Here is a 23,895-nt window from a genome sequence, read left to right on the forward strand (position 1 = left end):
CTAGAAGTTCCCCCACACCCACTAGCACTTTATCCTGAACATCCGCAAGTTTACGTGGTCTTCCCATCCAAAAATTGCAGACAACAGACAAATCCGATTTCAATGGTGCAAGTGAATTAGGGGTAAATGTGTGCAAATAAGTTTGGTAATGTACATATGTATATCACTTACAAAATAGCAATTACTGCACATAATTCTAAGCCCTGTCTCAGAACACTCCTAGATCGCCCCTTTTTTTTCAACAGTAAAATGCACATAAGAAACTGAAAATACAGATGCAGTATATTCTTGACATTTATAAAATACCATATTTGCATGTACATGTTACTTACATGTGTATACGGTATTTTATTCCTGCAATCACTTTGAAAATTCACTTCTCAGTATACTTTTTAGAAGAAAGAAGAAAAGGAATATAATAGAAACTTTCAAATACCTTCAGACATTGAGTACAAGGAAGTAGCATTTTCCATAGAAAAATGAAACTTAAGGACAAGGGATCACGATATGGAAGGAAGAAGGTCCAGAAATGTGAGGAAATACATCTTTACTGAGGGTAGCGGATGCATAGAATAAGCTACAGGCTGAAATGGAAGTACCAAAAAGAGTGATAGAATTTGGGATCTAGATTATGGAACTAAGGGCAAGGAAGGAAGATCATGATAGATGGATAAAGGTCTGTGGTACATAGTAGATAGAAGCAGTTGCACAGACGGTGTGGGACAAATGGTCTTTATCTGCTGACAACTGCTATGCTACTGTGTTATTTTTAGGGATGTGCAAGGCAAAATAGTTTGTTCTGTTTTATTTTCATTTTGTTTCTTGTTTAATTTCAGTTCTTTGTTTCATTTGGAATAATTTTTTATTTAAAAATGTAAAAGGCACATTTTAAAAACCCTGCATGCGCCAAAGTCAGGAGATTTGCGAGTATCTCGAGCCGTCATGCGCCACGTGGATTTTAAGAAGCACTAGGGTACGCGCCTATCTCCAGGTACACGTACAAATGGAAAAGGCAAAAAGGGGGTGGAGTGTGGGCGGGAGATGGGCAATTCAGGTATTTTACATGAAATGTGCATGGAAGTATTTATGTGCACAAGCGTGCGCGCCGGGGTCACCTACCACATACTTTCCTTCTGCTGTGGATGGCATGTAAATAATGAAACAAACAAACAAAAAAAAACAAGGAACGCGTGTTATAGAATTCAATGCCCACACGCACATATGCGCATGGGGGGGGGGGGGATTTTTTAAAGCACGTGCAGCGACACAATTGGACTGGGAGGGAACTACCCTATCCCTCTACCTATCCTTCCTGCCTTTTCCCCCTCTCCTCCCTGACCCCTAACCCCCCCCTAAATAAACTATTTTTTTTATGTTTTAAAACGTATTCGCTCTGCTGAGTTGTGGTAAGTTCTGCTTGCCTGCTGCAGTGTGCGCTGCCCCGGAACAGGTCCTACCACTGTCCCAGCTTGCCCCAGCCCAGAGCTCGCCCTGGCCAGCCCCTTTTGCTTCCAGTCGGTCTTCAGGGCGTGCAAGGGAGATACACACGTGGCCGGGGCCCTTTAAAAAAAATCCCCGCGGCGCTCGCGGCCCAACCACATGTATATCTCCTTGTTTCTACGGGCGCCCGTGTTTGAAAATTTAGCTGTAAGTACGTAATATTTCAATTTAGTGTGCACTGTTTTGAAGTAGAGCACATTACAAATAAGAAAAGGAAAAAACAAAATGTTATGGGGTTTTTTTTGTTGTTGTTTTGTTTAAAATAAATCATGAAATGATATGTCATTTCAAACGAAAGCACATGCCTATTTATTTCCTTTACTTTTGTTTTACACCAAGTTTCTGATAATTTCACCAGGCACTCCATGTTGAAAAAAAAACAAAAAAACGGAACTAGCTTAGCATGAGAAAGCACTATGGAATTGTTATGAAACAAAATACTACCATTAAGAGACTCTATGACTTCCCCTTTCAGTGAAAGGAAAAGAGAGAGTAAAAAATGCAGCGCAGATAGTTAAAACATTCCAATTTTTATGAGAATTCTATGGGAACAAGAAAGAAAAACAATTGCTTTAAATGGAGCTGCCCTCAGATTTTTCTGGAAATGTGTAACATTTTAAAGTAATTGTCACACTAGCCACATCTCTAACATCCTTCAAATTCCAATAAGTGTGTTACTAATATTATTATCAAAGATACCTAGAAAATGTACAGCTTCAAAGGTGGAAATTGAAATGTCTTTGCCTTTAAAAAAAAAAAAAATCTGAAAATGCAAGTGTGAAAAGATTAAGGGGAATAAAAGAAATGATTAAATACAGCAAAGTCGAGTGACTTGCTCAGGATCTAGCAATGGGGGCCACGAAGGGTCTCGGATTTGACTTAGAAGTTCTAGCCACAGAATGGAAGAGTGGAAGGTTCTACAGATCATTTGCATTAATAAATTTTCAATCTGGAAACTGCAGGTGTTTAGTGGCTCATCTGAACTGAACTTCAACTTGTGCATCCCCGCAGATGCAGATTTGTACTGAATATAAGGCTCGGTCAAATTTTGCTTTCCCACATCCTTTCCCCAATTCTGTATTTCATTAGATACTATAGTCAAAGCAACATTTATAATAGATTAGGCAATGGTCATTTTTATAAAATGAGATTTTTTGAGGTAAACAAAATATGCACATATTATGAGTTATAGGCAGGGTTATAAAGAGAAGTTTCCTCTAGTATCTTGCCAAACTGAATGCAACAAAGGATTTTTTCTTGCTAGCAAAGAAATTTAGAAACCCAAACAAAAGAATAGACATGTGAAATTGATCATGTGGTAAATGACTGACAATTTGATAAATGCATGGAATAAGCACTGAGACTGAGAAGAATGTGCAATTGTAGCAAAATTGTTGTCGTAAGATATATTTTCAGTTTGCATTGTAGCCTATCTGTACGAGCACAGAGCTAGGAAAGCTGAGTGCTGTCAGATTTCCGGGTTCAAATTCTATAGCTCCAACCTCTATGCATTGAAGCAAACCAGTTGAATGTCTTGTGCTCATACACATACATACAAACACACACATGCTTTCTCATACCCCCTTTTTTTTGGAAGAATATTGGGGGATGATTACTCGCATTCCTCCAAAACTGAGCTTCTAACAACATTGGTATCTGACCCAATCCCTATCACTGTTCAATTGTCCTCTAAGGCAGGGAGCTCTGAAACCAAGTGTTTTTTTTCCCCCCTGATTAGGCCCCAACCTCTTCCATCTATAATCCGTTCATTGTAATGAAGGTCCTTAGTAGGGGAGCTCTCAGGGGCTGTAATCGTTGCCTGTACAGTGTTCCTCCATCCATCCTAGTCCAATGAAAGAAAGGTGGAACGTAGACCTCCCATAGCCATGCGAGACACTTCCACAACACCATCAGGCCAACCAGCCTCCTCCTTTAATCTGTTTAGATGCCCTCTGTCAACTTTGGTGCCACAGTGCTCTATAAATGTGACAAAAAATATATTATAGATAATAGCTGCTCTTATTTTTGGTATGTGTTATTTCAGACTCTACAGTTGTTGTTATTGTTAGATGATAATATGAGTGGTGCAGAAAAGAACAATGCTGAATGCTTGTGAACCATAAGGTAAAAAAAAAAATAATAATAATGGAAAAGAAGAATAAAATATATGTAGCGTACAAAATTGAGTACATTTGAAAACAAGTACAAATAGCAAAGGGTGGCAGGTGACGGGCGAGTGGGGAAAAAGGTGCCGCAGAAAGTCAGACATTCAGTTACGAAATACATTCCATTAAAACCAGACATCTGCTCTGTATGAAAAAGGATTCAAAGTACCACTATGAAAGCATTTTGTTTAAGAATTAAAAGGGGGTGGGGGAGAGATGGGTGGAGGAAGTCTGTTAAAATACCAAAAGGCAGAGAGGAGAGGGTCATTGTTTAACTAATCAGACTACATTTGAGATGATTATTGCTTATTACGTTGTGGGTTTGTTTCAATCTGACTTTAATTTGGGTTCTCAGGCTTTTCCTGTACACAGATCTCTCAGTTCCAAGAAGAGCCCAGGCAAATGATCTTTGGATTACATCTTAGCCTTGTAGCTGATTTTGCTGCTTTGGGTGTGTCAGGCTTTAATAGCGTCTGTTATTGTCCTCCTGCGTTCTTTTAAGGAGAAAATGCCAGTTAACTTTCCACTGCTTTGTCCCATGTAGCACGGCATGTACCACAAAGTCCATCTAATCAACGTTATAAAGATTTTAAAATATAAATAAAGCCACAAGAGCTCCCACCTAGTATTTTAAAATCCCCTGAAGGGGCTGCTGCCTGGGCAGCAGTAGGGTACTTACTACTGTGATATATTTAAGCTTGTTTAACTCAAGGCCATGCCAGAGATTAGCAGGCACTTGGATGTCAAAGCAATTTAATATATTTTAGCTTGAAGTTAGTGTTGATCAGACTGCCAATTATAAAGTCATGTGACCATGGCCTGTGATCTGGAGTTGGTTCCCCCATTATTCCCCTCCTCAAAGGGCACACAGCGCGCTGTGCTAAGAAACTGAAATTAAAATAAAGCAGGTGACTGGAATATGAGAGATCCATATGTTTGTTTTTGGTAGAGAAAGGTGGCTTTCTTGATGTTTCTCGTATTTAAATACATTTTTCGTTGGTTATGTAGTATTTGAAATGCTTCCAGATTTTGCATCCTCTTGTTGCATACACTAATAATCTCAGGTTTGCATCTAGTTTCCTTTATCTGTGTCACTTCCACTATTTGAATTTGAGTATGTGCTCAGTTTTAGCTTCTGCTCTTTCCTTTCTTCACTTGGGCTTTTATACTGCAAGATTTGAAGGTATGGAAAAGAAAAAGTTATGCAAAGTATTTAATGTTTGTAGGAGAGAACACGATATATCCCGAGCCAACTTAATTATCTATTTTGCAGCCTGCAAAGATCTGTTGTCAGAGCCGGTGCTAGCTTTTTTTTTGCTGTTCTGTGCGAATAGTTACTGTGCTGCCCCCTCCCCCGCCCTCACATCACTCAGTCTCTGTCCCAAGCCCATCAAAAAAAAAAAGCTCAGCTCCCTCCAGCAATCTATATTTTTAAAAACTGACACCCCCTCCCCCCAAATGGAACCCATGGTCAAGGGAAGGGTATTAGGTAACCTAAGCAAACCTTCAGCCTTGCACATACATACACACACACACGCACACACAATTCAATTATGCATTTATAACAGATTTTACCTGAAAAAAGAACATTCAAAAGTACAGTCTTCTGAGGCAAAATATCACTTACAACATGCATGTTATATTTACATGCACTGCTGTGATACCAACCAGAATATCCTGAAAAAAAAGACACTTGGAACTCCTATGGAATTACATTTTTTGTATTATGTGCTGGATGTGGGCTTGGCCCTCAGAAAGACATGAATAAATGGAATTACCATTACAATATAGTAAACCTCCTATACCAAAACAACCCTAACTGCCAGAACTCAAACAGTTACAATCGTATCTATGAAAAGGTAACACTGCACATATTACACCAGGCCCTAGATACGCTGATACACTTCCTAATAGGAAAACAGAACAAATCAGACTGCTATAGTTCACTACAGATAAAATATATGAGCTTCAGCATTGACCCTGCCTGCCTCATTCTCCCTTAACTTCAAGCCGTGGTGGGATGAGCTCCACCCCAGCACCGCAGGCCAGTGGCGTAGCCAGAACTGAGTTTTTGGCTGGGCCCAAGGTTAACAAGGGTGGGCAGTAAGCATACAGGTCTGAACCCAACTAGCTGTATTCTTATTGATAAATAATGCCTTAACATGCATCTTACAATGGGTTCCTAAGTAGTCTACAACAGCCCTTATACATCATGAGTGAAACTTTTTAGAATATTTAACTCTATTATTTCAAGCACTTACAAAATTAAAAGTTCCTTATTAATCTGTATTAATTTATTTTATATGTATTACAATGAATTAAATAAACAAGAATATCATGTAAAAAGCAAAGAACACAAACATCAGATCCAATCAATTATGTCATAAAATAATTATCAATGTATTCTTTCTCAAATCCTCTTTAGAAAGACAGAGATCACCATAACTATAATAAAATAGCAATAATCATGAGAACATATGCAGAGCAAAACTTTGACAGTTCACATTACAACCCACCATGAAAAAAATTATATTCAAATTCTGGGGTCACTTCACAAAAAAAAAAAAAAAAAAAAGACCCCCTCCACTGCTAAACATTTTGTGAAGTAGCACAAACCCCTGCAAAAAAAGGCGCTTAGAACCTTGCCATACCATATAACAGAACTGACTCTTAGGACTGAAATAACAGCAACCTTATGAAAAAGAAGCAATGCTAATACTATACCAGGTCCTAGAGCATCAATACACCACTTACTGGGATAACAGAACAAGCCAGACTGAACAGAGAAACTACACGCTAGGGATGTACAGCCGGAAAGTATTCGTTGGATTCAGGATACGAATTCGTCAGGGCCCAGTACGTTGCATTCGTTCAATGGCTCCCCCAATACGTTGATACGTGCATTCGTTTTTCGGTTCCCATTAAAGTCAATGGGGGAAGTATTTGCAGCCTATTTTTGGCTGCAGAATTGGGGTTTTATTATCAATTTTGATGAAACGTCTTGGGAGCAATCGCGGAGGCGGAGACCCATCGGCCGCGGTTGAAGCTCTTCATTTTCCTCCGAGCAGCGCTGCAGTCTTCTTTTCGTCAGACACTAGCGTGGCCTCTTCTTGCCGCGCATGCACCCGATGCTCTCCACTTCCTCTTCCGGGCCGCGGGGGGGGGGGGGGGGGGGGGCGGGAAGAAGAGACCACACTAGCGTGGTCTCTTCTTCCCGCGCACGCACCCGATGCTCACCACTTCCTCTTCCGGGCAAAAGAGCCATATCTGGCTCGCGAGCCATGGGTTCCCAACCCCTGCCCTAGGGGATTCTGCACACCTATGTCCATTGTACCAGAAAGTTCATGAAGGGGTGTCTGCAACTCCACTAACCTCTCCAGCATCATAAAGGTGGAATTCCACCGGGTGACAATGTCTTGAATGAGACGCTTGTGAGGCATCCCCAAATCAGTCTGCTTTTGTCAGAGAACCTGCCCTGCCTTCACACTTCTGTGGAAGTGTGCTGCTATGTTCCTGCACTTCTGTATTAACCTATGCAAATATTCATTCTCTTGGTCATTGGAATCCAACCCCAGAGCTGACTTCACTACCAGGTGCAGAGTGTGTGCAAAACATCAGATTTCTTAAAGTGCCCATCGTTTATTGCCTTAATCATGTTTGCACCATTGTCTGTGACAAAGAACCCTGCCTGAGGATTCCTGTCTCTCTGGTATAGTTGCCAACCCTCCAGCATCTGTCTGATGCATGTTAGAATATTGGTTGCGGTATGGGCCTGGTCCGTCAGGTGGGTGTGCAGTAAAGCCCACCTCCATCCTGATACTTGTTCAGTAATAGAGCTGCTGCCTACTCCTACCTCAGCCAGGTCCCACCAGTGTGCTGTCAGGGAGAGGTAAGAGTATGCAGCATTCATGGTGGTCCAGATATCGCAGGTGAAATGCACACTCCCTGTGCCTTAGCTAGCAGCGCTTGGATGCGGCTGTGACACTGCTTGTACAGGCTGGGGAGGACATTTCTGCTAAATGTAGTTCTGGAGGGGACTTTGTAATTTGGAACTACGACCTTCAGAAAACGCTTGAAACCCACATTCTCCACTAACTGCAAGGGCTGGTCATCAAGGGCAATCAGTTCTCCAATGCTCCTGGTTACAACTTTTGAGGCTGCCTGCCTCTTAACCCGGGATAGCATTACCGCACTCCACCCCATTTCCTCCATGGTGGGTTGTCGCTTCTGCCACATGTCAGGGGGTTGCTGGCCTGCCACCTGACTGCTAGAAGGGGATAAGGGCATGGGCTGACTCTGCTGCTTTTCAACCTCTTTACGCTGCTTGGAAGGGGTCCCCTGAGTGGTACTGCCACCAACCCCAGATGGCAGTACTCTTGTTGGGTGTTGCCTCTTCATATGATGCGTCATGCCAAAATTAGATAGATGTCCCATTTGCTTGCCTCTGCTAATAGCCCTGCCACAGTAATTATACCGAGCAAAACACAGGTCATCCGTCACTTTAAAGTGGCTCCAGATGACAGATGTCTTTCGTGATCCTCCCTTCTGTATAGCCTTGGGGGTGGATACTGGCACTGGAGCTTTAGTAGTGGGTGCACCCTGAGAAGCAATGCCAGGGGCCTCAGCTCCCCTCTGTGCCCGTGCTGACTGCTCTTTCTCCTCATCAGTTTCATCTCTCCCCTGCTGCACTGAAGTAGAGGCTAAGACAGGACTAACTGATCCTCCTAAAACTTTGTCAGCTATTACTTCTTCCGTTTCTGATGAGAATCCCACACAAGATGATTCTTCATCTGAATCAGAAGCAAACAATGCCTGCAGTATATTGTCAATGCTTAGTCGAGACTTCTGCCCACTGGTGCTTTTGGGTGTCGACATTTTGTCTGTCATGACTCAGCCTCCCCTTCCCTCACCTCCAAAACTACAGGGTCAGAAACAGGTGGTGGCGATGCATCATGTTTAGATTTCATTTTTTTCTGGTTGGAACTGCTTGCTCCTCCAAAGAGTTTAGATTGCAACAGGTCTCTTTTTAACTTTAATGGCGACTGGCACTAGTGCCTTTTGAAGTGCCTCCTCTGCCAGTCCCAATCACTCAACCACATCTAGCTATCCCTGACATTATGGATGTAATGTCACTGCCTAGTACCTACTGGCTGCCCACTGTCACAGTGCCTTGCTATGCACTAATATAATGTGTGTGGTGTGCACACACACACAGCTTGCTTGTAAGCACAAAAGAGCCAGACTGGGGATTTCACTGCACAGACTATCCCAATAATAAAGTTCAGTCTGCTAAACTACCCTCTGCCACAGTGCCTTGCTATGCACTCATTTATTTATTTTTATTTAAAATCTTTTATATACCGTCATTTAGTAATACACCATCACAACGGTTTACATATAGGCACATATATTTGGTTTGATTATAGATGAATTTACAAAAGTGCCATTACAATGTCGGTACATGCTCATATAAAATAATGTATAAGAAAAGTGTCATGGATCTAGTCCATGTATATGATTAATATGGTAATCATACAAGGGTTATGCTTAAGCTGGAGATTTTCTAACAATTATTGAGTATAAAGTAAACGTTGTGGGACCAGTTATCTAGGTAACCTTGTTCTAAGTTTTTTTTTCATTCTCTGTTCTCATTGTGAAATACTTTTCTGAATAGCCAGGTTTTTAAACTTTTTTGAAGATTTTTGGATCACTCTGTAATCTTGTCTCTAGTGGCAATGTGTTCCATAACGTTGGACCGGCCAAGGATAGCACTCTCTCTCTAACTTGTGTTAGTTTCGCTGTTTTTACCATTGGGATTGTTAGTAGTGCTTTATTGGCTGACCTCAGATTTCTTTGGGGTACGTGTAATCGTAGTGCTGTGTTTAACCAGTCAGCTTTATCTTCATTGATTAGTTTGTGAATTATGCAAAGTGTTTTAAATTGCACTCTCTGTTCTATTGGTAGCCAGTGTAGTTTGGCCAGTGTTTGGGTAATGTGGTCTCTTTTGCTTTTGCCGGTGAGTATTCTGGTGGCAGAGTTTTGAAGGACTTGTAGAGGTCTTATTGTGGAGTACGGTAATCCCAGAAATAGTGTGTTACAGTAATCATTACTTGTGAAGATAAGTGCTTGGAGGACTGTCCTGAAATGTTTCTGGGTTAGTAACGGTTTCAGCCTCCTTAGGATCATGCGTTTGGCATAGCCTTCTCTGATTTTCAGTGATATGTGGTGTTTAAGGCTAAGTTCTGTGTCAATTATTACTCCTAGGTTTCGAGCTTTCTCGGCTGTATTCACTTCCTGACCATTTTTAAGTTTGATAGGATTTTGTATTAGTTCCATGTTTTTTCGTTCTAGGTGTATAAATTCCGTTTTTTCAATGTTTATCACTAGCTCCATTTTGCTTAGTAATTGCCTAATTATGTCTAGGTACATCATTGCTAAGTTTAGTGTTTTTTCAATTGTTTCGTCTATGGGCAAGATTAGTTGAATGTCATCTGCGTAGATGTAGTGTGTTATACCGAGTCCTGCTAGGAGGTGGCACAGCAGTAACATGTAGATGTTAAATAGTGTTGCTGATAGTGCAGAGCCCTGAGGTACTCCTGTCATTAACTTTATTTTATCTGATGTTGTGTTTTTTATCTGTACTTGAAAAAATCTATTGTTTAGGTAGGATCTGAACCAGTCTAGTGTTTTGTTTTGTAGACTTATTTCTTCGAGTCTGTTTATAAGTATGGAGTGGTTTACTGTGTCGAACGCTGCTGATAAATCCAATAGTATCATTATGTAGTGTTTGCCACTATCAAAACCTCATAGTACATTATCTGTGAGAGAGATTAGCAGTGTCTCGGTGCTTTAGTGTTTTCTAAAGCCGTGTTGTGAGGGATAAAGTACGTTATTGTTTTCCAGGTGTTCAGCTAGTTGTTTCTGTACCATTTTTTCTATTAATTTAGCAAGGAGGGGTAGGTTTGAAACTGGTTGTAGTTATTTAAGATATTTGGGTCACAGTTCTTTTTCTTTAGTAGTGGTTTGATAATTGCCCCTTTTAGAATATCTGGCATTACTCCATCATTAATTGATAGGTTGATTATTTTGGCTATTGTATGGGAGGTTGTGTCAGCAAGTTTTTTTATATCCATAGTAGGTATGGTATCTAGTTTATGTGGGGCAGGATTGACGTTTTTTTTTAACATGGATTGAACTTCGATGTCGGATACTTCGTCAAAGGTGGACCATGTGTGTCACACCACACACATTACATCTCATAATTTAATGTGTGTGGTGTGAGGTCACTCCCGGAACTTCCGCTAGATCACCAGGTATTTGTAAAAAGTTTTGGGGGGGTTCGGGAGGGTGGGGGAAGCTAAGGGGTCAATTTTAAAGGGTCGGGGTGGGGTTTTTTTTTTATCGGCTTGGGCCTCACTAAACAAAATTAGCGATGTGAATCGGAATCGGAACCGATTCTGATTCACATCTCTACCGATCAGATTTTTTTTCTCCCTCCAGCCGAACCCGATCGTTAAAACAATCAGGCACACGATTCACAGCCCTAGTAAATGATATAAAATTGAAAGGAGGGAGACTTGGAGGAGGAAATACTTCTTTACTGACTGGATAAGTGGATATATGGAAAGGGCTACTAGCAGAAGTGACAGTAACCAAATGGGAACAGGTAAAGATGATGGTGACAAGGGCAAGAAATAACCAAAAATCAATTAGGGTCTGTGGTGACACAGAAAGCAGGGACAATTGGATAGACTGGGTGGGCTAAATGGTCTTTCTGTCCCAACAATTACCATGGTATTATGTATAATTACAATTTTCTGGCTACTGAAACAGTGAAAATGAGGCGCTCCATGTTTATGGATTTGTTTGTATGACAACAGCATAACTGAAGGAGGGAAGTGAGGTAATGGAGACAGGGAAATTATCGTGGTCATCCTAATTCATTCTGAACATTATAAACTGTTGCATGTAAACATCACTTAACCATAAAACCTTTAGACATATTCCAACATATGTATTTATCTAAAGATTTACTGATAATAATCTGGCAGAAAACTGTTTCTAGAGTTTTCGGTTTATATGAAAAAAAAAATACATGGAAATGAGTGCCCTTGCAATTGTAAACATAAAAAAACTGCAGCTGCTGAAAACAGCAATTGCAAAGCATGTGTGTCACAAATAATCAACCTCCCTTGATTTCTTTTCTTAATGAATATGCATTTCTGCAACACCAGGTAAAGTCTTTAAGTGAAATTACATTGACGTGCATGGAGATATGTTTGATTTATAACAGTGCGTGGCAACAGGGCTAACGAGTGAGTCAGAGAGCAACAAGACAAGACGGAGTACAGATTTTATTAAAATAGTCATGGGTTGCTTTTGGTCAAGGACATACCGTGCTCTGTTCCACTTGGCTCAACTGTTTATATTCCATTTTTTACAAGTTTGTTTTACTTTGCTGCTTTGGTTTTACTGCTGTGTGACCTGGTTGCTAATGTTTGGGATGAAGAGATGAGGAAAGATACAGCTGAGACTGTGAAAAATAGTGTACTCTCATCAGACGAATATAGACTTCAGTTTAAATGAATAACCCAGGCTAACTGTTTCTTTGATGCCCCTACTTGACAATTATAATAGTAGTTAAAGTGCTGATTTCTTTTCAGAAATACATACATCATCACCTGATATGAAATGTTTTACTTGAGGATATAGATGCTTAAAAGTTCAGGAGGATGTTGTCTATTAGATGACCAGAACAGGTCCTGAAATATTGTTTGATCAGCCTGGCCTAAGGTAGTAGCAACCAGGCATTTACAAGTATCAGAAATTTTATTTCAATAACTGAAAAATATTAACTGACTTTCCCCTGTTGGAAGTGCTCCATATGCATGTAATGCGTATCATAATTGATTCATTGGCAAAAATATGAGATTTACAATTAAGCCAAGAGCATTATTTTTCAGTGTACCCTATAGTTTTCCATGACTAATCAAATGCTGCAGTTTTTGGTTTAAGGTGCCTATTTTTTTTCTAGAGTGCATTTAGTTTTTTATTCTTTCTGCATGCTTCATTGATGTGTTTTGAAGGCAGTTGACAAACTGGTCATTGTGATACAGTTATCACGACTGTGACTTTTTACTTGTAGGCTTTGAACTAAATTTCCAAAAGAAAGCATTGAATACTTTTTCTGTAAAAATGACTGCTGCTACAAAGAAACTGAGGACTTTGCACCTGCTTCTTGTGCAGATAGCATTTTTATGGAAAATGACAAGCATACATTTGAAAATACAATCTACCCATTGCTATTTTCTGGTTCCACTCAAAACATGGCGCCAGAAATGACTCCCCCAAATATGGCTACAATACTCATGTTGTTGAACCTTGTGAAAACCTTTATGGAAGGTGCTGGGCCGGGTGCGCAGACCCCATTGATAACTTGGGGCCATGTCTAAGAGCAGAGGGGGGTAAGAGGGCTGTGCACTCACCCGGGTCTTGGCAGCAATCAGGGCTCCATGTGGCAGCATCGCAGCCAATAGTGTCACCACAGCATTGGTGCCCACAGTGATGTCATTGGGGGTGACATGTCAGGTGGGTAGGCTTAGGGCGGGCGCTGCATGGAGGTGGCCTCTGTACAGGATGTAGTTCAGGTGGAGCCAGGTTGGAAGGCAGGATTAAGGAGGTACCCAGGGAAGTGGGGGCAGGCCAGGGGATGAGGCTAAGTTGCATTATTGGCCATTTTGAAGCTGGTGGGCTGGACAGTGATGGGGTCCAGCGGAACAGGGAGGGAAATTGAGGGATACTGCCTTTGAGCATTCTCTTTGCGCCCAGCTCCCTACGCTGCCACTGCTGCTGCAACTCCACCCACATGCTAAGCTTTGCTGAATTTTGTAACTGTTAGTACTTTTACACAGTCATTCATCAAAATATGTTATGGCATTAATGCACGTGATAACACGTTAATGCATGCGTTAACACCATAATGCATGCGATAATAATGGCATGGCACAGCCATAATGCAAATTTTGGGAAGGAAAGGGATTAGGGAGGAGTTTGGACAGGAATTATAAAAATGAGGGGCAAAATCACATGGTTTTAATGCTGGAAATAACTACACCTTTTTTCCTGGCATTAAGCTGTGCGATATTACCAAAATGGCCATAACGCAATTCATGATAAAGTTTTAGAATTGCTAAAGCGGGGGGCGGGGGGGTGGAGGGGCGGAAGAGAGAGAGCCTTTGGGGAAGCCTTCACATTAAGGGTTTGCAGTGCTGGTTTCGGTTTCACCACTTGTACTTCTATAGGCACTGGGGGTTGTACTCTGCTGCTACTAGTACTACTAGTGCCTTCCCTTTTCCTCTCCTCTGAGATAGCAAATCTGGCTGAGATGCTGATGGAACAACTGGCATATTCTCCCCAAATCTCAACTTCTTGCAGCTTGACATGCCTGTCTCTCCTGCTGATGTTTGGGATTTGAAAAAATCTCTCTTTATCTTAGTTTGGGGACTTACTGTTATCTGTCTAGTAAATCCCCTGCCAACAACTGTGGGCTTCCCACATCCTTTGCCTGACATGATGGATTTTTTTTTTCTGCTGCAGTACTGGACAAAAGGTGTTGTCAATTAATCTTTATTTCTGAAAATTTGGTGGTTAGTAACACTGATGACACTAGTGTGATGAACTACTACAGTGATCCTTCTGTGTGTAAGGTTGAACAATACACAGACAGGCCGATACAGAAAGGTGCGCTCAGCCAAGCATACCATTTACCATGCGATTGGCCGTGTGTTTCTGATGCACGTCTATTACCCCTTATACTGTAAGGGGTAATAGCATGTCAAAAACGTGCTGCCAACCCCCCCAAAAAATAATAGCGGTCATCACATGCAAATCCATGTTGATGAGCCTATTAGTTAGTCTCCCAGGATTCTGAAAGTATCCAAGGGCTGGAAAAGTGTACAGAAAAGCAGAAAATACTGCTTTTCTGTATGCTCTCCGACTTATTAGCCTAGCAATATTAAGTTGGAGGAACCAAAAATTAAAATAAAAAAATGTAACCGGTTGGTGGGTTAGAAAAACAGACGCTCAATTTTACCAGCATCTGTTTTCCTAATCTGTGGCTGTCAGCAGGTTCGAAAACTGACGCCAGTAAAATAGAGCATTGGTTGTCGGGGGCCGCTGACAGCCAACTCTTCGCTAATAAGGAGGCATTAAGGACGCGCTATTATCCCTAGCACTTCCTTATTAGTTCGACACCTCTTTTAAATAGACAATTGCGCGCCCAGGAGAGGTGCCTCGGCACATGTTGGGAGAGCAGGCTCTCAACAAGGAGCACCGGCTCTCCCGCATTTCTTACTGTATCGGCCTGAGAGAGAATACATTACAATAAAACAACACTTTTGGTATTTTGCTCTGCTAGTGACTACAGTATATGCTGACTCACACAGCACATACAGAAAAAGCAAAGAATGATATAGTGCTATACTATGTGTCTGAGCTTACTACTGGTAAAACAGAAGTAAAAGTGAATGCACTAGAAATTTAAATGCAGTAGCAAAATAAAATAATCCACAGTTTGTACCTGCGGTGGTAACTGGCATAGACCTACTGCACTGTTTGTGGATCACTGACTTATCTAACAGACACAGTCCTAGACAAAGAGGGCCGGATTTTAAAAGGGTTACGCGCATAAGTTATGTGCGTAACCCTTTTAAAACCCCCCTGCGCGCGCCGAGCCTATTTTGCATAGACTTGGTGGCACGTGCAAGCCCCGGGACGCGTGTAAGTCCCCGGGCTTCGCAAGGGGGGCGTGTCAGGTGGGCGGCGCGAATTTCGGGGCATTCCGGGGGCGTGTCAGGGGCGTGGCCCCGGCCTGGGGGCATGGTCGAGGCCTCCGGACCAGCCCCCGGGTCGGGTGATAGCGTGCCAGCAGCCCGCTGGCGCGCGCAGAGTAACACCTGCTTCCGGTAGGCGTAACTTTAACAACAAAGGTAGGGGGAAGGTTTAGATAGGGCCGGGGAAGGTGTGGGGGGATAGAAGGAAAGTTCCCTCTGAGGCCGCTCCGATTTCGGAGCGGCCTCGGAGGGAACAGGCAGCGCGCAGGGCTCAGCGCGCACAAGTTGCACAAATGTGCACCCCCTTGCGCGCGCCAACCCCGGATTTTATAAGATGTGCGCGGCTATGCGCGTATATATATAAACCTGTGCAAATGAACACAGTGTGACAGCAGCTAACAGTTGAATGTTTCTAATCTTGAACCAAAGCACTGTTGATTCAGAAGACTGTAGTAATACAGAATTCTAAGACAACAGCGAAGCAGGATGTATCTTCCATGAGTGAGAGAAAGACTCCAACTGCAAGCTGAAACAGTCAGGGATTATGATACAAAGGATGAGCAAGTTCAGTGATTCGCTGATCTAGAAAAATGCTTCCCTCTGATATGTTCCCTTGCTTTGTCAGTCTTGTTTCCTTGACAGTAGATCCCGTTCTTCTCTGATCTCACACATGAGTCATAGGCATGATGACTGATTGCTGTGGAAACTCCCATATGACCTGCCCAGCCTCATTCAATGGGGAAACATAAATGAATTAAACAAATGACATGTTTCATTCGTGGAACTTGTTCATATGTTTTGGTTTTTTTTTTTTTGGGGGGGGGCAAATGAATCAAATGAATATGGTATATTTGTCGCAGATAGGCCATTTGTTTTAAACAGATGCATATCCATAATGAAAATAGGGAAGATAATTTTCAAACAACTGTGCATGGTGGCATATAAGTGTGTATGTAGCTTTTTGTACTTTGTCATATTATTTTATAACATGCGTGTATCACATAAATGCATGTTGTAAAATACATGTATGTTCATCCCACAACATACTTGCTTATGTAAGCTAATGTATGAACTACAATCCACAATGTCTCTCAGTAATGTCCTAATTAATCTGTTCTACCGATAGTATCTTATATCTTTCTTCTTGTTATTAAATTTATTTTTATTTATATTTTTGTAGGACCTTCAAGTACTCAGAATGTACAAAACATCCTGTTTTTACTCACAAGTCCAATTTTATTTTATTTTATTCATTATTCTCTTTTTTCACTTAAAAATCCCCATATTTAGAGGTTCACCATATATTCAAAAATGTTTGTACTATATTGAAGATCCCACATACAAGCAGTCTCTGTTTAACTTTTTTTTTTTAAGAATACGTTGATTTTGGGCTTTGATGATTAGGCTAATGTATGAAGACATGCAATGCATTAAAACCATATTTTTCAATGCATGGAACATGTGTATTTTACCTACTTATTTTGAAAATATATGTGTGTATATTTTGTGTGTTAAATTAAACTCAGGCTTACTCACATATGTCCTGATTTACGCGCATAAGTGGAGCAATTTTAGAACATGCACACATCAAGGAAATTAATAAGTTTACCAATTAGTTTGCCCAGTTTACCACAAGTTCGCCCAGTTCTTTTCCAGATCATCAAGACTAACTTGGTTCTTCAGTCTGAACTCCTCCCAGTTCACCCAGATCTCCCACCCAGTCAGTAGTACACAATAAAAACGTTTAATATCATTTATACTAGTTAATTAGCATAAAATATGCAAGTAAGTTCGAAATTGTACATGTGTGTCTTTTAAAATAGTACCTTACGTGCCCCTAGATTGTTCCTTTCTTACGCATGTATATATGCACTCAAAAGTGAAAACACGCATGTATGTTTTTATGTTTAAAAAATACGGAGAATGCAAGTAGAGGCTACTTATGCATGTATATGATCATTTTTAATAATATCCAAACAAAGAGAGGAAACAATTCATTTATCATCAACCGCCAATGAAAAAATTATTTAACAAAAGTGAAAGCGTCATCAGACTTTAGTGCTACACTTTTAATCCACTGTCTCTCGCCACGCAATGGGCCGCAAACAGCATCAGCCGTTTATAGTCACTACAATGTAATCACTTGACGTTGTACCACAACTTTTAACCACCCGTTTACCCGTCTCATCAAACCCAATTTTCACATACCAAAAACAATTTTTCTTATTTTTATTAAACTGACATATTTTATGTTAAAAAATATTTAGCTCCCACTGTAGCGTTCCAAACATTGCCCCAACATGGACCATGTTTCGGCTGTCACCAGCCTTCATCAGGGGGCACCTCGTATCAGCATATAATCCAGATGCCTCCTTTACCCATGCTTTAATCTCTAACAAGAAAGATCTTTAGAAATCAATTTTACATTCAAATGTTCTTTTTATCCGTACTCCCTTCCACAGTATAATGGCAACTGTGGTTAAGGGTTATATCTACTTGTTTAGTCACTTGTAGGATGAGCCAGTGGCTATTCCTTTAAAACTCTCTTCAAAAAGAGAGTAAAATTTTCCATTCAGTAATATCAGGCGTGTTACGGTCTTGTTTTGTTTTTTCACATTTGAGGCATCCCCAGGACAAGTTTAGGAAGGTCCTGGCCTACTATGTGCATGGAAAAGTATGCATATAATCAAATTACATGCAGACTTTCCCCCACACAATCCCCTAGATCATTTTTAAAAACCGATTAACATGCTCAAATATTCAGCTAGCAACAATCAACAATAATTGGACAACAGTTGGCAGACAAAAAACTGTTAACCTAGAGGAGGCAATTTCATACCTTGTCACACATTTCATGTCATAACACCTAGGTTATTGCTTATATGGTGTTGTCCTTCTCATACTTTGTCATAGTGTCCCCAAATGTCAGCCAGTTATAATAAACAGTTTACTGTCTGTAGATGACAAACCCCAGACATAAATTGCATTGAATCCTATAAAACCCCGGACAGAAATTGCATTAAAACCTTCACCTTACATTTTGTGTTGTAACTGCAAGGTTACAGTTTTGATTTGTTTGTCCTTATAGGATATTGTCACTATCATCTCAGATACTCTAATCCCCCAAATCATCTATTTGTCCTGGACAGATTTGTCACTGTGGATTAACTACTGCTTGGATTTCCAAACAGACAAAGGCCTGGATTTATCAAAATGCACTAAATATCGTATGTGATAGGAAAAGGGGCATATTTTATGGTAATAGGCAGTTAATTGCAAAGTGTGCTATCTTAGTACTTTGCATAGGTATTACTGCAAATTGTGATAACTTTTTTGCACTTTGTGATAAGTGCCAGAATTGTAATTCCTACCTACAACCACTGGGAGGGAGAGAGAAAGAGATAAAGAGAGAGAGAGAGAGAGAGAAACAGGGAGACAGAGAGACTAGCCATAATGCCCTCATACTAGGTAGATATTTATATCTCTATATGAGGCCCACATAATTACTCGAGGTGAGGTTTAGGTAGGAGTTTGTTTATTTATTTATTTATTTATTTATTTATTTATTTAGAATCTTTTATATACTGATGAACGTTGGGAACATCTCATCGGTTCACAGTAAACAAAAAGCAGCTAAATGAGCTTTACAGAGAACAATGAACAATGCAAGTAAAATTGAACAATAAGAAACAAGGGGGCAAAACAACTGAGACGAACTGCAAAATTAGGCTAAACAATTTACAATAAAAGTGGGAGTTTAGGGGTTAGGGAACACTTTGACTTTCAGAGTGAGACATACGAACAGAACAGTGCTCTCTTGTGAAGATTTGATGACCTTCGGAGTGAGGAAACTCACCCAAAGATGAGATTTGTGCAATGTTCTCTCAACCTAGCTTGATGGACTCTCTACCTGGATAACATCAAGCTAGGTTGGGAGAACATTGCACAAATCTCAACTTTGGGTGTGTTTTCTCACTCCGAAGGTCATCAAATCTTCACAAGAGTGCACTGACTGTTTTGTTTGTATGTCTCACTCTGAAAGTCAAAGTGACCCCTAACCCCTACACTCCTACCTAAACTTCACCTCGAGTAACTATGTGGGCCTCATATAGAGGTATAAATACCTACCTAGTATGAAGGCATTATGGCTTTTCTCTCCTTCTCTCACTCAATGGCCCTGATAACTAGGCCAGCTCTCCAGCAGCTTAAATACTAAAAACGCTATTTGCAAAATGATCACAAAGCATGATAAAGCCATAATCACACAACTTAATGCAATTGAAAAAGGTATAGTTACAGCCATGCAATATGGCTTCACAAAATTGTGAAACTTGGCCACAAATCCCACCCCAAACTCCTTCCCTTTTTCTGGTTTGCATCACACCATGCATTATGGTGATTTCACATGTGATTTGCATCACACTGTACATTATGGTGCTTAACGCATGTGAAAACACCATATAGCATTTTGATAAATGACCCCCAAAGATTGCTATGGACCTTTCCTACACTTCCATCACTAATTCAGAGATTATTAATTTTATCAATTTACATTCTTAGGACAATGTCATTGGCACTCCTATGTATAATATCCTCACAAATCAGACAGCTACCTTAAACAGATTCTTTCCTAAGGATGAAAATCTTATTATTATTGCAGGTAGAAAAGTATGGGGCAGCTAGTTATTGCTTGATATCACATTTAGACAATTTAATAATGGGTGATATGGTTTGGCAAATCACTCTTTAGTAATGAGTTTTTATTTGTTAGTTTTAGGTCATGGCTTTCTGAATCTCTAAACATACAGTAGAGTGATGTAGAATATTTACTTTTAAAATAAAAAAAATGTAATCTTTACCATATGACCTTTTTAATTTTAGGCTTTTTAAAAATGTTTATTATGCTTTGTTCTTATTGCATTTTATTTTAATGTTTATTAATTTTGTCACTCATATTTTATGTTACTGTATGCCACCTTGAGTAAATGGTAAGGTGGGCTATAAATTAGATAGATTATTAAAAAATAATCGTTAAGCAATTCAACTGAATTTTCAGTGAGCTACAGCAAATTGTGATGTCATCAAGTCTTACAATACACCGAAAGCAGTCATATATATCTTTATGATCAGAGAGCATCTCATGTTTTCTGTATATGTACTGATATAACAGTGGATGCAGTGCAATAATTAATGCAAAGTGTTTAACACTTTTCTATTCTTTCAGGCCCAGCTGTACAATATGATGAATTCAAACTGTCAAACCCCAAACCTCCTCCACTAGTAGGACAGCATTCGGTGGCAATTCTGAAGGACACCCTGGGGTACAGCGATGACCACATCAATGAATTACTTACAGCTAGAACAGTGGTTCAGCATGAAGTCTGTTGAAACTTTACAGTTTCATCTTTCATGGAGACCTTCTGTACACCGTCAATAGTGAAGACAAGGAAAGAGCAGTATTTAACACCGAGTCATTTTTAAATTTTATATTAATCTAAAATAATATCAATCACAATGTAATTTTTGGACCTTACTTTTGCAAATAAAACCAATGTAAAAATAAGTATCATGATGAAATTACATTCTATGTGATCATTTAAATATGTGATAGGGAGAGAAATACTGATGACTCCTTAAACCTGTTGTGGATATTCTGTCTTCTACTGTATATGCATGCTTAAATTCAGGAAATAAAGATGAACTAGAAATATTTCTGATCTGTTGTAAAATGATATTCCTCCAACAAATTTAGCTTATGAAAATTAATTTTTATAGGTATTAACAAGGGAAGAATAAGTCATTTTATGCCAACCTTATTAACATTTCATTTTTTCCCCCCAATATTTGAGGTGGTGGTTCTAACATTACTATTTAGCTTTTGTGAGGAGTAGGTAAAGTAACTACATGGCTATATAAGGAGCAAGTAAGCCAGTCCTAGTTTTTGTGAGGATTCTGGGTATTTCTTAATTTGCAACAAGAGCTGAAAAGCCAAATTTCACATACCTGTTCCTCGAGACCTGAAACCATATGATATAGGATACTGTCTGCTTATAATTTTTCAATTTTTTGTTCCTTCCCATGATTTTTATAGATTCTGTATTAATCCTGTTATCAGCACCATTATCAATGGTTTACCCTAAAAAAAATAATTAATCTACCTTTCCTAATCAATAATACTGGATGTTATCTGAGGCATAAAACACCTATATATTCAGTGTACCTACGTGACCATATAACTTGTTTACTGAACCCCTGATTTCAACTTATCTACTGTGTATTCACCTTGTACAGAACTAGAAACACTGTCATCAGACAGACCATTGTGAATTACGCAGCTCCTCCTTCCAAAATTCATTGATATTCAATAAAAGTTGGGCTGCCAAATTGCCAATTGTTTGGAAACTCACCCCTAGATTTATTAAAATACTGTAAATATAGTGTAAATAGTGCCTGTGATAAAAAAGGAGGTATGATTAGAATAATTTGCCTGCTCCTGACCACTGTAAGAGGGGGCACTTTTAAATTTGGAGTAGGGATTGGGGGTGGGGTAGATTTGGGGGGGCAGTTTTACATACACAGTTGGAGGTACAAACAGCAAAGTTGGCATGGCTGAAGAATTTCTGCAGTTTGAATTGATGAAAGGTACAAGAGGAGTTGATTTGTGCAATACACTCTCTACTAGAGATGTGAATCGTGTCCTCGATCGTCTTAACGATCGATTTTGGCTGGGAGGGGGAGGGAATCGTATTGTTGCCGTTTGGGGGGGTAAAATATCGTGAAAAATCGTGAAAAATCGTAAAAAAATCGAAAAAAACGTAAAATCGCAAAACCGGCACATTAAAACCCCCTAAAACCCACCCCCGACCCTTTAAATTAAATCCCCCACCCTCCCGAACCCCCCCCCAAATGACTTAAATAACCTGCGGGTCCAGCGGCGGTCCAGAACGGCAGCGGTCCGGAACGGGCTCCTGCTACTGAATCTTGTTGTCTTCAGCCGGCGCCATTTTCCAAAATGGCGCCGAAAAATGGCGGCGGCCATAGACGAACACGATTGGACGGCAGGAGGTCCTTCCGGACCCCCGCTGGACTTTTGGCAAGTCTTGTGGGGGTCAGGAGGCCCCCCCCAAGCTGGCCAAAAGTTCCTGGAGGTCCAGCGGGGGTCAGGGAGCGATTTCCCGCCGCGAATCGTTTTCGTACGGAAAATGGCGCCGGCAGGAGATCGACTGCAGGAGGTCGTTCAGCGAGGCGCCGGAACCCTCGCTGAACGACCTCCTGCAGTCGATCTCCTGCCGGCGCCATTTTCCGTATGAAAACGATTCGCGGCGGGAAATCGCTCCCTGACCCCCGCTGGACCTCCAGGAACTTTTGGCCAGCTTGGGGGGGGCCTCCTGACCCCCACAAGACTTGCCAAAAGTCCAGCGGGGGTCCGGAAGGACCTCCTGCTGCCCAATCGTGTTCGTCTATGGCCGCCGCCATTTTTCGGCGCCATTTTGGAAAATGGCGCCGGCTAAAGACAACAAGATTCAGTAGCAGGAGCCCGTTCCGGACCGCTGCCGTTCCGGACCGCCGCTGGACCCGCAGGTTATTTAAGTCATTTGGGGGGGGGGTTCGGGAGGGTGGGGGATTTAATTTAAAGGGTCGGGGGTGGGTTTTAGGGGGTTTTAGTGTGCCGGCTCACGATTCTAACGATTTATAACGATAAATCGTTAGAATCTCTATTGTATTGTGTTCCATAACGGTTTAAGACGATATTAAAATTATCGGACGATAATTTTAATCGTCCTAAAACGATTCACATCCCTACTCTCTACCTAGCTTGTTGCACTCTCTACTTACCTTGCTTGAAGAGAGGAAGTTAATCGGGATGTGCGTGGAAAAAAATGTCAGTTCAGTTCCTTCATTCAGTTTGTTTGGTTCAGTGATTCATGTTATTCAATTTATGGCCAAAAAATTATTCATTTTTTCATGTCTTTCAGTAATTTGTTTTCCATTAAAGTCAGTGGGGGAAGGAATGCACCTTATTGTGGTTCTAAAATTGAGATTTTCTATTCAACTTCTATTGAAACTTGCAAGCAAAGAACAGCAGCAGAAGAAAGAGCACTCCAAGCTATCGACAATGAGGCAAAGTGGAACCAAGAATAGCACGAATAGGAACGTTTTTAGGACAAAGCATCCCAAACAGAGGCATAAACACCCTAAGGCACAATGAAAAAGGGAAAACACTACCAAATGTGTCAAGAACACCCCAAGGCACTGATACAGGGTCAAAGCAGCATAAACAATGGCATAAACATCTAATGCACTATGAGAAAAGCAAAGTAGTAGCAAAAGTGGCATTAACACCCAAGGCACTAACAAAGGGTCAAAACAGAAAACATAATGGCATGAACTCCCCAAGA

General features: G+C 40.7%; 1 protein-coding gene across 1 annotated transcript in view; it reads left to right on the top strand.

Annotated features, from left to right (window-relative positions):
• Positions 1-21,206, top strand: part of SUGCT (succinyl-CoA:glutarate-CoA transferase) — a 1,474,461-nt gene extending 1,453,255 nt beyond the window's left edge. Inside the window, exon 14 of the mRNA XM_029589533.1 lies at positions 20,721-21,206. Within this exon, the coding sequence (XP_029445393.1) occupies positions 20,721-20,884 (164 nt within the window). The 3' untranslated portion in view covers positions 20,885-21,206. The remainder of the gene's footprint in view (positions 1-20,720) is intronic.
• The last annotated feature ends 2,689 nt before the right edge of the window (positions 21,207-23,895 follow it).

Source organism: Rhinatrema bivittatum, chromosome 2 (genome assembly GCF_901001135.1).
Source record: "Rhinatrema bivittatum chromosome 2, aRhiBiv1.1, whole genome shotgun sequence".
Taxonomy (NCBI): domain Eukaryota; kingdom Metazoa; phylum Chordata; class Amphibia; order Gymnophiona; family Rhinatrematidae; genus Rhinatrema; species Rhinatrema bivittatum.